The sequence below is a fragment of the Entelurus aequoreus genome, linkage group LG04, assembly GCF_033978785.1.
Source record: "Entelurus aequoreus isolate RoL-2023_Sb linkage group LG04, RoL_Eaeq_v1.1, whole genome shotgun sequence".
Taxonomy (NCBI): domain Eukaryota; kingdom Metazoa; phylum Chordata; class Actinopteri; order Syngnathiformes; family Syngnathidae; genus Entelurus; species Entelurus aequoreus.
This window is the reverse complement of record NC_084734.1, coordinates 59,968,736-59,984,108: the sequence shown is the minus strand read 5'-3', so window position 1 is coordinate 59,984,108 and position 15,373 is coordinate 59,968,736. Positions and strand designations below refer to the sequence as shown.

The window sequence follows — 15,373 nt, the reverse complement described above, 5'->3', positions numbered from 1 at the left end:
TATGCCGTATTTCCCGGAACACAAACTGCTTTTTTTTTTATACGCTTTCAACCGTGTGGCTTAATAAACGGTGTGGCTATTCTATGGATTTTTTTTTGCTAACGGCCATGTTTTGTATTTAATGGTTGTCATATAACACCAACAGTGACACTGAAAAAGGTGTTATTGTTTGTTCTATGGCGTCTTCTTTTGGACGAAGGTGCTTTGTATTAAAAATGTACTTCCTGTTTCGTTCCATGAACCGAAAGTATTCGTCTATAGCATTTCTGTTCGAAAGGATTCTTCATTCATCATTACAAGCAGCGTTTTAAAATATAACTAAAACAATTCATGTGTGATGTCTGTAGGAGTGTTTTCATGCATATTTGTATGTGCTATGGTAAAGTAATCAAACTAGCGTCGTTAACATTAACAAATATGCTAATACATTTACAAGTGTCTGTGTTAGTGTTATTAACTTACAATGACATTCTTTTTGTATTGTTTCAGTTTCATAAATTCATCAAGACATCACTGTGGCGTTATGGAGTCTGTTTAACTGATCTGAGAGCGAGCTTCCGCAACTAGTGGGTCCATGACAATTACTTCTGTTTTGTTTCATCAGCGGTTTTACTGCCGTGTCACAGGCACTGTTTGGAAACAATTAAGGTATGCAAAGAAACATTTACAAAATCTTTCGAACCAGTATATATCTGCGACTTATAGTACAGTGCGGCTAATATATATATAAACATATTTATTTCTTCAAAAATTTTGTGGATGCAGCTTAAATACCGCTCTATAGCCCGGAGAATACCAACATGTGAGCAGAGAAATCATGAATACAACAGGCCTGAAAAGACGTCAAGGAATGAAACAGCAGCATCCAGTGGACATGATGAAAAATGTAAAGGCTCATATTTAGATACATACAGTAAACAGGTCAATTGTACTAAATTTTGTTTGACTTTTGGTCTTTTTTGTAATTGAAATGAGAAGTATTTTCTTAACTTCCGTTCGATAGACATTTTTTTATACTGAAAAAACAAAACAAAGATCAACAAAAACAATCTAAAATATCAAACTAAAAGGTGGTATTTTTCTCAATGGCTTTGGTTGTAATTACAGAGGAAAGAGCAGCTAACCTCACCACACCTTCACTGGTCTGATGCATCGTATTAACTTTCGAAAGCTTAGGAATTGCCCTTACAGTGGTCAGGCAGGAATCTTACAGACTGTAAAGCCCAATGTAGGCCAGTGTTGGACAAGATCAGTTCTATCACTGATTCGCAGTGTCATTGTTGGTCAAGCTACAATGTTTTTATTGGGATTCTGGACAATGGCCTTTTAATCTGTGCACTTCTACAGAAAATAAATTGTCCCGCGTATTGGTTATACGTATTACCATCTGCCCCACTCACATTTTTTACCACAAAGTGCGCAGAAAGTGGATTAGTGAGAATGTGTCGCGTCAGTAACAGTAGTTAGCATAGCCTCTGACCCTTCATTCAGTGTGCAAACACACCATTGGAAAACGATGCACAGATATGGAGCAGCTGGAATGGGAATGAAAACAAACAAAAAACGACCTGAGATTACAAATTACTGTTACACAACCGTATCTTAGACAAATCACACTGGCATCCACTCACGCATTCACACACACATACAGTAGAACCTATGTAAGTGAAAGAACACAACGGTGGTGTGTGTAAACCAGAGTCTATGAACTGACATGGTCAATCTGCCCAGTGGCATGGTGTTAGTATGAGTATTTATCAGAAAAGAGAGCAGTCTCAGTGGTCTAAGTTCCTCTGTTTGTTTGAGTGTGTGTGTTAACAGCTATAGTTCCAGGTTTTGTGGCAAGCTCCACTGATTCAGTCAATGTGACAGTCTGTAGGAATAACAGTCCTTGGAGTGTGACTTCCACTTGCCCTTCATTATGCACCCCCCAACTAGACGCTGGTGATTGATGCAAGGCAGGCGTTGGGCTTTTGGAGTTTCTCCGTTTGGCTCCCAGCTGGTTCAGGTATGGCGCGGAATGAGAAAGGAGGGCCATTGCTGTTTGTAATGCCTAGGTGGCCTGGACTGAGAGCCAAATTCTGCCGACGATTACTCTCCACTATGGAGGAGGTGTTTGACGCCAGGCTCTCCCTCGTTCTGCAAACAAAAGCACTGTAAGAAACTTACAAAAAAATGTGACACAAGGTCCAAAATGACACGTCAGGCCCAGTTCTACCATGCTTCAGCACAGTTCTGTCTAGGGTTGGGTACCAAATTCGGTACTATTATAGGCACCGACCGAATCCCGGTGGTACAATGAAGTATCCAGTCACATAAAATCAAACAATGCCATATTTCCATACCTTTGTTGCTCGTGTTGTCACGTCTGATTGCAGACTAAATAATTATTCAAGCAGCTCTTAGAACCGACTCAGCCAAACTGCCCCTAGGTAATGTTGCACTTTTCGATACCAAAAAGAAAGTATGCCTGATTGAAAAGTCAAGACTCCACTTTCCTAAAATGTGCTAGCTTGAGGATCATTTACACTGGCATTGCCATTGCCATATACATGTTACAAATTAGCATTAGCGATTTTACATGGCGATTTCATTACCTCCAAATTTGGTAATGAAAACTACAAATGAGATGCGTGTTATATTCAAACAGCTGGTGAGTAAAAAGTACAGTACTTATAGTATAAAAACTTTGTAGGGCGCAACATAAGACGAGGCTGGCATATTCAGCCAATTGGCAAAGACTGCTTCCTAGCTTGGCAACACACCAAAGTCTATACACTACTGCCATTTAACGTCTTGTAATTGCAGCTGCATGCAAAGTCTACTATATATACTTGCAAATAAGACTCAAAAAAGTAATACAAAAACAAGATAAATCAACTGGACAACACAGTTATAATCAGCTCATTTTTAAAAGAGACATGAAAATTAGATATCAAGTAATTAACATTCATTAACACACACAAAAAATTGATAACGTTGAGTAGAAGTGTCGATTCCCAGGTACCGGAAATTGGTACCGTATCGGTTCAAATGTGACAGGTAGTTACGGCTCCGTCATTTGTTCACTGCTTGATCGTGCTAAATCACCTGATCATGCCATCATTTCATGATGCAACACTGCATACAAACAACTTTACTTTTATTTTTGCTTATTTCAACAGCAGTAATTCAAGGATACCTTTCATAAAGTACAGGTCTAACTTTGTCCTTTCAGTAAACAAATCAAATAGCCTCATCTGATTGACCTTTTCCACTCTTAAACTGTAATCCTTGGGGAAACACTGATATTGAAAAATACGTAAAGTAGGAGATACAGTTGTATGGTATAGCGGTACTAATAAAGTACCGCGGTACGAATGAATTAAAAACGATACTATACTGCCTTTGAAAAATACTTGTACTTTTTTTCATCCGCATGCTATCGTGCGGCGGTGACGTACAGAGCCCAGGCGCATGATGTTGATTGTGTCAGCACATACAGCGCATGCAAAAAGAAGCAGATTGGAGAGGAAGAATGGCAAAAAAACCGGCAATTCTACTGATTAATAAAGAGGGTGCGTGAAGTGCAATATGGAGGTATTTGGGCTTCAAAACTATCGATAAAGGTGTCGCTTTAAACACAGAAGCGCAGCGTTGCTTTAAAACATGACTCGCCAAAGGTGGCATGATTAAAGAATTACAATCTTTGCTTCAAACTTCGCTAAACAACTAAATAACAAGCAGTCAGATCGACAGTTAATATCGTTAACTAGTTTTCCTGCTTTGCACATATAAACACGTAGACGCGCACACAGCTGCTTGTCTTTTTGCCAATTATCAGCGCAGTCCAAACCGCCCATATAGCGCAAACTAATGCAAGTGAAATGACGGTATTTTGTAACAAATTCCTACAATTTGGTTTTTATCTTTAACAATGCGTGTTTTACTTGCTACATGTCTTAACTGTTCACTTTTAGCCATAGTATTGTTTTTATTATTTACTAATGATTGTATTTCTCTTATAGCCAGGCCAAGAGTGGCAACCATAAATCATGAAGCATTTAATACAATATTAATAAAGCTTTCTATTCTACTCTAAACTAATACTAGTATTTTGGCAGGATATATATATATATATATATATATATATATATATGTCTTAATTAGATTATCCAAAAAATAGTGCTCAATACCGTGGTAGAGCGTAATATGTATGTGTGGGAAAAAAATCACAAGACTATTTCATCTCTACAGGCCTGTTTCATGAGGGGTTTACCTCAATCCTCAGGAGATTTTAATGGAAGCGTTCACATATCAGCATGCCGTCACAGAAGGAAACACCTCCTAGGTAACACATGAGTCAATCACCACGCCCCCACGCCTGCCTGTACCCACCCGCTCTGTGCCCTATATAAACCATGGTATGTGAACGCTTCCATTAAAATCTCCTGAGGATTGAGGTAAACCCCTCATGAAACAGGCCTGTAGAGATGAAATAGTCTTGTGATTTTTTTCCCACACATACATATATATACATACATACATATATATATATATACATATATATATATATATATATATATATATATATATATATATATATATATATATATATATATATATATATATATATATACACACATATATATATATATATATATACGCATATATATATATATATATATATATACACATTTACACCTGTGCCTTGCATCTCATATCATAACATTATAAAATGCCACATCTTTGATTGGATTTACACTTTTTACATCATTGTTATTAAGGTGAGCAGTTTAGCGTCATAGCTTACTTTTACAATTGACTGAGTTGTGAATGCAAAAATGTTTGTTCTAAAAATAAATTATTACTAACTTGAAATTAATTGTTTCTATGTCCATTATGTCCTACAGGAAAATATGTAGTTGAGGTAAACCAACATCCTGCAACTGATCCTGTTTATTCTAGCATTAGAGGTTCCACAGTACAGTGGTACCTCAACTTACGAGTGCCCCAACTCAAGTGTTTTGAGGTACAAGCTGTCTCTCGGCTAATTGTTATGCTTTAAGTTGCGAGCAAAAATATGAGTTTCAAGCCTCTCAACTACTAATTGGTGTAGCAATTGTTAAATCAAACATGTAAGATTCAGCCATAACATCCGGTCTAGCTCGCTAACATTACCTTACAGCTAGTGATCGACATAACTTTGTTTTCCAATCAATGGAACAAAAAAGTTAGTGTGAAGGACAGTACTAAGATTAAAAAAGTGGATGTTATACAGTGAATTAAAGACAGCATTGATCAAAAACATGACAGCCAGTGTAGCTGGCTTGGCGAGGTTGTTGGAGTGCATCACCGCTAGTCTGCACCATACTGAACCAGAAAGCTGCCAGCCGAGAATGTTAATATAATATCTAAACGGCAGACATTTATCCATGAAAATATGCAAAGGTGCGTTTAATGGAACTCAAATGAGATACCGTAGGAGTCTGCTCTTTGAGGTAAAGGGAAATTCTTTACATTATTATCAGATTATTTCATACAACTACTGTAGTTGTTTGTAGTACATTATATTGTATTCTTTTTATACAATATTTCTTGAGATACAAGTGTTTTGAGTTACGAGCTCGGCAATAGAACCAATATGTAAGTTGAGGTACCACTGTACTTTTAAAACCTGATGTAGTAAAAATGTATTCCGCACTTGTATTCTGTCTCAGGAAAAAAAAAGGTTAAACACTTAAGATTTCGTGATGATTAGGTTACATTTTAAGAACTTTTGATTTCAAAATCATAATCAATAAAATAATATTTATTGCAACCCTTTGATATAAGATGCACTGTTTTTTATTAAGTTGTGTGGATATTTCACCTTGGTGAGTTGAATCCGCTGTCAACAGTAACCGAGCTTGAGTCCATACTGTCCAGTCTGGCAGAGTGGGCAGACTGCTGATTATGACTGGTTTCTGGAAGGTTCTCTTTAGCACCAGGGAATGTGAGGGTTCTTTCAAACCTTCTCTGTAGATCCCTTTCCTTTTCTCTCTCCAATAGCCACTGCATGGTACCTGCTCCAGCCCCTCCCCGTCCAACAATTCCTCCTCCAGTTTTCCCATCCTCTCCCCTACTTTTAGTTCCTCCTTCCTCAAGTTCATCGTCATCCGAAACATTGTAATAGTCAAACGAGACCTCTGCAGCACTGGTTGTGGGTTCGCTTCCCTGTATGGAAGCAGAAGGTGTTGCAACCAGAGGTTTGGGGGCATCATAAGCCTCCTGGGAATCAAGTGCATCGCAGGATGAGGACAGATTGGAGGAAGTAAGGACAGGGGTTTTCCTCAAGGAGCTGTATCCTGGCAAAGGAAGGCCAGGAGGGGGCTTGAAAAGTGTGTCTTTACTAAAGATCTCTTTACATTTTTCTTGACCACAGGAGGCACTGTGGGGAGGTCGTCCATTCGAAACAGGGGGATCTGGCATTGAGAGAGGTATTGGAGGCAGGCTGCCACCTTTAGGGCCCACCTTTGACAAGTCCTCCTTATTTTCTGGAGGATGTGGTGTCTGTCTTTCTGTTTGCCAGTCAGTGCTGCCCAGTTTTAAACCATCTTGGCTATTTCTGCCAAGAGTTCCTAGTGTACTTGGGGCTATGAGTGCAGCCTCAGAAGAACCGGAACACTGGAAGTAGCCATCAGGAGGGACCGAGTTGTGCTGTGGTTTAGGAGAGTAAGCTGGCAGACTGTCCCGACTCTTACATTTCTCTAAACTCCTGCCACCATCTAACCCTAGTGATTCCCCAGACGTCTTAACCAAGGGGGGAGTGGCGCGAGGGTAGTGGCAAGAGCTCTGGTTGGCTCGTAAAGTTCCGTCATCGGTATAGTATCGATTACGATCATCATAGTAACTTGGTGGTCCAATTAAGCCAGCTCCAAGTGGTCCTTTTGAATTTTCCATTGATCTGGAACGTTCCTTGGCTTTATCGCTGCGTTCATTACGAGACTTCCTCTCCTGTGTATGAGAGTGTGAACGATGGACTTTTGAGTGGTGTGCTGATGGGCCATGGCTTGGCTCAGGGAAAGGCATTTCTGTCCGCCGTTTGGCGAGCTCTCCAGACACATCCCATTCTGGTGTGACAGGTAGATGGGAGGAGTCGAGAATGTTGGGGTTGCTGTGTGCCAGATGAAGGCGTGTCCGCTGTCGCTCCATGGCCAAGGCATGTTCCCTTGGTGACCGAGCCAGTGATGATGAGTAGGCTCTATAGTCCTTGTCAGTGAGTTCCAAATGGGAACCTTCACTATGCTCACCACGAGTAACCCTTATCTTGCTATGTGAGCGACTAAGTTTGGTCTGAGACGGCTTCCGATGTCTGCCTCCACTTCTTCTGCTTCTTGAACTGTGGTTGGCTGATGATGCTTTGCTCCTTTGGGCACGCTCTTCTTCAAGACGCTTCATGACTGCTGTGTGCCGAGCAAGGTTTTCTACTGTGAGATCAGGGTTGATTCTGCGGATAATTTCCATCTCTATATGACGTGGGAGCTGGCTGGGTGACTCTTCATCACGGAGAGGCCACTCCTCAGGGGGGAACTGTGCAGAGAAGGTGGCCAACTGCTTGGCTTTGTCTTTCTTAAAGCTGAGTCGGAACAGCTTCAAACCAAACTTTCGACTCCCTGTACCACTACCTGTTTGCTTCTCTAGCTCACTTGTCCCCCCTCCACTCCCTCCTCCACCACGATGCTTTGTAAGCGTGTCCGTCTTGAAGGGGAACCCGAGGGTGGTGCGGCACTTTTCTGTGTTGCCTCCTGCTAGCTGAGGAGGTGACTGTGGAGAATGCGGAGACGAATATGCCTCCCTGGGGTCTTTGGAGGATCTGTGTTGCAGAGTGGTGTGGTGACTGGGGGGGTCGTCTCCACGATAAGTGTTGTTGTGAAAGGAATCCACGACTCCACCACCCCCACTGTGGTTCTGGTGGGATTTTGAGTGTATTCTATCTCGTATGCCACCAGAAGTGGATGGAGTGATGGTGCCAGAGAGTGGGGAGGTGCACTGTGTCTGCTGATTCTGATGTTGCTGCTGTTGGTGCCGATCAGTCGAACGCTCATCTAAGTGGTACCACTTGGAACTGGTTCGTATTAAGCTTGGAGTGATGAAGTAAGTTTGGGGAGTTACAACAAAATATCCATCAGTTGTTGGGTAAATCTTGCGTTCACGAACCAACATATTTAGTGTGTGGCGCAGGACCTCCTCCGTTGGGGTGGGAACACCTGAAAAAGTTGGAAACAGGAAGCAGTTAGATATCTCACGCACATCCAGTTCTTCTATAGGTGTGACAATAGTGCAAGGCTGCAACGATTCATTGATTAAATCGATTAGAAAAAAAACATTGATTTGTATTTTGTTGCTTCGATCATTCGTTATACGAGTAAAATGCGTGGAGAAGGGGGTCGGGACTAGTGGAGTGCCGATAAAGAGAGATGGCTCAGAAAAACAACGACAAACTGGAATGAGAGCAGATAGCTCAGAGAAGAGGAGACGGGTTTTGGCAATCATTTAAAATTGAAAAAGACAGACATTGTGGTGAAATGTTTGCACTGTCAAACAGAGATGGCATTTCTCAATAGTACTACATCAATAATGACCAGAAATCATTTTGCATATCTAAGAGCAGCAAACAAGCAGAAATAATGGAAAAGGCTTTTTTGGCAGGTAACACCATCTTATATGTTTGACTTGCATTATAAATGTTTTATTTAAACACATGTGAGGACATATTAGCATTTATGATTTTATGACAATGTTAGCGAGTTGTTAATCAAACACCCCTCCTCCAATCAATACCTTTTCAAATGTGTATGTGTTACATTTTTAAATACATCGTCACTCAATTAGGGCTGCAACTAACAACTAATTTGATAATCGATTAATCTGTTGATCATTACTTCGATTACTCGATTAATAATCGCATAAAAGAGACAAACCACATTTCTATCCTTATTATAGTATTTTATTGAAAAAAACCAGCATACTGGCACCATACTTATTTTGATTGTTTCTCAGCTGTTTGTAAATGTTGCAGTTTATAAATAAAGGTTTATTAAAAATAAAAATAAAATCAAAAATCAAAAAAGTAGCCTCTGCGCATGCGCATAGCATAGATCCAACGAATCGATGACTAAATTAATCGCCAACTATTTTTATAATCGATTTTAATCGATTAGTTGTTGCAGCCCTACACTCAATTAATCCGTTTTTTTGTTGAATTTACTTATTTATTTTTAATCTATTACGTGGTTCACGTTCATTTGGCTACTCGGTTGATTTTTTTACTTTTTGTATTCGATTAATCAAACAAATCAATCAATAGATTACTCGCTGACTAGAATACTCGATAGCTGCAGCCCTACAATAGTGTGATCATTTGTATCCGGCTGCACTGCTGTTTTGGCTGACCGTTTTTCAACATATAATAAGGCTCCGCCACTGTCTTTGGGGCTCTCTGTACAATTGATGAGTAGAGAACTGTAAGGTGTCATGTTCCAGCAGTGTAAGGCGTCATGTTCCAGCAGTGGAAGTGTAGTAAGTCACTATTTCTTACCTCAGTCAGGCCAACAGCATGCATGTGTAAGTTGCTGACCTGATGTATTTGTATGCCAGTGTGTGCCTTGGACAAACTCACTATACAAAAAAACTAATTGTGTATCTACCAAACATGTTTTATAGAGGTTTTGGAACTCATACCATACCAAACACTGCAGACAAAAAATACATGTATACTTTGAATTGAGCAACAGTACTTTCTGCAGAGGATATGAGTAATTACTGTGCATGCAGTTCATGTAAAGTGCTGTGCTATTACTAGAAGGAAATGTCCAATGATTTTAAAGTTGGCGAAAACAGGTTCTTAGGAGGTCAGCAGGGCAGAAATTGTGTAGTGCAGTTATTCTCAAACTGTGGTATGTGTACCACTCTATTTAGTGGTACACCAAAGAATCACATGATTAAAGAACAGTGTTTTATTTTCCTATATTCAAACACAGTGTTACTCTTCAAGCTGTATGTAATGTTACAGTGGCCAGAAATATGAAATATACTTGTTAAATAAAACCTGTAACTTGTTTGTAATGAATACTTAAGCCTACTATGCTACTGTATTTTAATTTTGGTCATTATGTTGGTCGTTGTGGCTTGTGCAGCCCTTTGAGACATTTGTGATTAAGGGCTATATAAGTAAACTTTGATTGATTGATTGATTGATTGATTGATGGTGGTACTTGGAGAGCCAAGTTTTTTCTGAGGTGGTACTTGGTGAAGTGGGTAAATCAGATCAAATTGTTAGCTTAGTTCACACAAGATATTGTTATCCATTTGGGTAACTTTTACTACTATGTACAAGTGTAATCAACCATTAAATTCTGCAAAAGAAAAACACCCTCAACCCATGTTCACTTTATTTTACTACTTTATTTTAGTAATTAGCAGTGTGGTTTTACCTAGCAATACAGTAAACAACAGTCAGTAAGCAACTGGCTGTGAGTTGACAATAAATGATTGAGGGCAAAATAATCGGTAGACCATATTTTCAGGACAACATTTTTTTATTTAAAATTACACTTAACATTAAAAAATACTAATAGTTCAGCAACATGTTGTTAATGAGTCGTAAAATAAAAATACAAATAGATTGACAAAATATCATCATGTTACAGTAAACAGGTTAGAGGTCTGGGGGTATTACTACCACTTACATCACAGCGGCCTCTCAGCCCAAACAGCATGATGCAATGTGATGCAGACAGACAAGCTGCTGCTGCTGCTGCTGCTGCAGTGCGTACGCATGCATAACACGCACGCACACACATTGACACGCACGCTCCTCTTAATTACTTACATTCTGCCTTTGGACTGTTGGAAAGAAAATCAACACACACAATACCTTCTATCACAAATAAACACAAGACACTTGTACCTCCTCAGCAGGGCCGTCCCGAGGCTTTTTGTTGCCCTAAAAAGATTGTGTTTGTGGCGCAATTTCAGTCTTTAATATTACTTGTGTAACACATTAGGGCGTAGGGCGGACTGCGACCTAGTGAGAATTTAAATCCAGTCGTCCCTTACCACATTGTGATTAGTAGTTTGTGGCTTTTAAAGATGACAATGTGGGTGTTATTTCCTGTCTAGAGTGCTTTCTTGATTTAAAAACCTGTATGTAGAAAGTTGTGAACAGGTTTTTTAAATAAGATAATCTAATCTTTTATTTATCCCACAACAGGGACATTTACTGATTAAAACAGTGTAAGTAAAGTGTAACTAAGTACACAAATTATATTGTATAAAATAAAGCTCAAAATAGGAATATAATATATACATGCATGTATATATACACACACAAGAAATTATTTTTTTTTCCAGGCAAACAAATATCAATAAAAAAGATCAGCTGTGAGCTGCAGTTTTAGTAAAGATTGGACTGTTGGAAACAAAATCAACACACACAATACCTTCTATCACAAATAAACACAAGACACTTGTACCTCCTCAGCAGGGCCGTCCCGAGGCTTTTTGTTGCCCTAAAAAGATTGTGTTTGTGGCGCAATTTCAGTCTTTAATATTACTTGTGTAACACATTAGGGCGTAGGGCTGACTGCAACCTAGTGAGAATTTAAATCCAGTCGTCCCTTACCACATTGTGATTAGTAGTTTGTGGCTTTTAACGATGACATTGTGGGTGTTATTTCATGTCTAGAGTGCTTTCTTGATTTAAAAACCTGTATGTAGAAAGTTGTGAACAGGTTTTTTAAATAAGATAATCTAATCTTTTATTTATCCCACAACAGGGACATTTACTGATTAAAACAGTGTAAGTAAAGTGTAACTAAGTACACAAATTATATTGTATAAAATAAAGCTCAAAATAGGAATATAACATATACATGCATGTATATATACACACACAAGAAATTATCTTTTTTTCCAGGCAAACAAATATCAATAAAAAAGATCAGCTGTGAGCTGCAGTTTTAGTAAAGATGAAGATAAAGATTAGTAGTCAGCATTTATGATAACAACAACACAGACATGCACACAGTACACATAACGATCTATGCCGCTTTGGCATTAATTGCAAAGAAACAAAAACCAATAAATGGGCAAAATCTACAAAAAAAACATGTTCTTTAGACATTATATCTTTGGGGAAAAGGCTCAGCTACAATATGAACTTAAATAGTACGGTTGTTTTAGAAATACGTCCGTAAATCGGTCACTGTCATGATGTGGCAGTTCTGCTGCCGCCTATCTTCTTTTTGTTGCAGTGCCTGGTTTTTGGGACACAGGGCGGTCCATTCAACTGGACCGCCCTCGAGGTCGGATTTCCGATCAGAGCATTCTCACCAACCCCAAGTTTGTTTCAAAGATGGCTGCTGTGAATGTAAACAATGATATCTGCTTTTATAATATCCGTTATTAGCACTTCTGGTTCGTTTTTGACGCAGTCAATCAGTCATATACAATATATTGTTGTATGATTATGTACGGTAACGTCACTGTAGCTTTAGTTTAGTTTAGTTTATTAAGGATCCCCATTAGTCTACACCGCAGTGGAGACTATTCTTCCTGGGGTCCAGGCAAAAAACATCACACAATCACAAAACAAAAGATTAAAATGCAGTACAACATGATCAAATAATAAAATGTTGTAATACAAAAATAGCAACAACAAAGAACCAAAAAAATAATAATAACTTCGAGTTTACATAATATTGTTCATACCAAAGATAAAAAGAGCAATATAAAAATAGATATATATATATTTTTGCAAAAAAAATAAAAATAAAACAAAGAACCAATGGCCTAAAATATATACATTAGTGTACCAAAGACAAACAGTAAGTGACGAAAAAAGTTCCATCCACCATTTTCTACTGCTTGTCCCATAATCAATAAAATAGTCAATAAAAACAGTCATGACATTAGGTACAATCTAGAATAATCTCTTTCCGCAATACTTCTCCTCTTAGTCTATTCTTAAAACCCACTCTGCTGGTGATTGATACCAGATATTGTGGAAGTCGATTCCAGTAAGTGATTGCCCTATACATTACAGTCTTTTTCAAAACATCACTTTTGGGTTTAAGACGGGTGAAAGCACCTCTTAGGGCTAACCTGGTACCATAGTTGTGACTTTCACTAGCAAGCAACAGCTGAGAATACAGATATGAAGGTTTATGGTATGTATAGATTGTTTTTAAAAATAGAATCAAACTACACGCTACTCTTTCACCAACTCTCATCCATGACAATTCATTATGCATGATCTCAACGCTAGTTCTAAATGAGCAATGGAGAGCGAGTCTGGCAGCTCTGTTTTGGGTAAGCTGGATTTTATTGAGTTCTTGTTTAGATGCATTAGACCAGATTGCTGGGCAGTAGTCAATATGTGACAATACAAGGGATTGTATAACTTGTTTCGTAGTTGTGTTAGTTAAAAAATAGGCACTTCTTCTTATGATTGAGATGCTTCTGCTCATTTTTGTTACTATGTTATTAATGTGAGTGGCCCAAGATAGTCTTTCATCTATTGTAACTCCCAGCAACCTGGCTTCTTTAACTTGTTCAATATGAACTCCGTTCAAAGAAACATTCAATATGCGTTCTTTTCTATGAGTATGTTTTGAGCAAATAACAAGACATTTTGTTTTGGAAATATTAAGTTTCATCTTATTTTCTGTAACCCATTTAGAAATCTGCATAACCTTGTCTTGTAGTATACTGCTCAGGTCTGTGCAATTATCAGCATAAGCATATATTGTTGTGTCATCTGCGTAAATTGCACAGCAACCATTCTTTAAAATACATGACATATCATTTACAAATATTGAGTATAATAAAGGTCCCAGGCAACTTCCCTGGGGAATACCACAATATAATGTTTGAATATTTGAAAGGGTTCCATTGAACATGACACATTGCTGTCTGTTGACTAGGTAGCTTTTCATCCAGTTAATCGCTGAGAGTTTAAAACCATAAGCAGACAGTTTTATAAGTAGTAGTTTGTGGTCAATAATATCAAAAGCAGCACTAAAATCTAATAGCACTGTGCCAACTAATAATTTACTGTCAATTTGTTTTAGCCAGTCATCTGTTAATTGTGTGAGAGCTGTGCATGTTGAATGGCCAGTTTTATATGCATGTTGAAAGTCTGAATTAATGTCATTTATAGAGAAATAATTTTGAATTTGCTTAAATATAATTGTTTCCATTAATTTTCCTAATACTGGTAAAATGCTAATTGGCCTACTATTCGATCCAGTGAATGCTTCTTTCCTATTTTTTGGTAGAGGAGTTACTCTAGCAACCTTCCATATTTGAGGATAGATTCCTTCTTTAAAACTTAAGTTAAAAATATAACATATCGGACTGGCTATTATTCCAGCTGACAATTTTAAAAGTCTACTATCTAGATTATCATGACCACAAGGTTTGTTAGATTTCAACTCAGACAATAGATTTTCAATTTCCAATACATTAGTGACTGAGAATTCAAATTTACATTTTTTGTCCTGCATGATATCATTTTTAATAAGTGACTCAGATAGAATACAATTTACAGGCAGCATGCCATTTCTTATAGTATCAACTTTACTTATGAAATAATTGTTGAAGTAATCAGCAATTTCTTTGGGCTTGGTGATAAAGCCTTCACCTGATTCAATAAATGCTGGTGTTTTTCCCATTTTATCTCTACCCATGATTTGATTGAGAGTACTCCAAAGTTGTTTTCCATCATGTTTAATTTCTTCAATTCTAGATTGGTAGTACACCCTTTTTTTCTGTTTATTTAATTTGGTGACTTTGTTTCTTAAAGAGCGATATGCTAGCCAGTCCTCTGAGCTACCTGAATCTACTGCAACTCTTTTCCGTACATCTCTATCTTTCATCAAGTTTCTCAGGTCAGAGTCAAGCCAAGGAGCTTTGACAGATCTGACGGTGAGCTTCTTGATGGGTGCATGCTTATCACAGACAGAAGAAAATGACTTCATGAATTCATGCAGAGCTGCTTCAGTATGCTTTGACTCAAATACACTGTCCCACTGTATGCTATGTACGTCTTCAATAAAGGCATTATCACAGAAATGTTTGTAGAGTCTCTTATACATAATTGTAGGTCCAACTTTGGGGACTTTCACTTTTCTTGCTATAGCAATCATGTTATGATCACTAAATCCAATTGGCACAGAAACAACCTTTGAGCATTTATCTACTGAATTAGTAAAAAGATGATCTATGCAAGTTGAAGACAATACACCTGAATTGTTCATATTTATTCTGGTTGGTAGATTTATCATTTGAGTTAGGTTACATACAGTGGCAGTGTCATTAAGCTTTCTTTTCATAGGGCAGTTTTTTGAGA

General features: G+C 38.2%; 1 protein-coding gene across 3 annotated transcripts in view; it reads right to left on the bottom strand.

The window, feature by feature from the left end:
- Nucleotides 1-873: 873 nt before the first annotated feature.
- LOC133648882 (storkhead-box protein 2-like) overlaps nt 874-15,373 on the bottom strand; it is a 103,187-nt gene continuing 88,687 nt past the window's right edge. For all 3 annotated transcript variants that reach the window (XM_062045388.1, XM_062045387.1, XM_062045389.1), the window contains 2 exons: nt 5,852-8,228; nt 874-2,139 (listed from right to left, as the gene is read on the bottom strand). In XM_062045388.1, coding sequence (XP_061901372.1) covers nt 1,935-2,139; nt 5,852-8,228 — 2,582 coding nt within the window. In that variant the 3' untranslated portion in view covers nt 874-1,934. The remainder of the gene's footprint in view (nt 2,140-5,851; nt 8,229-15,373) is intronic.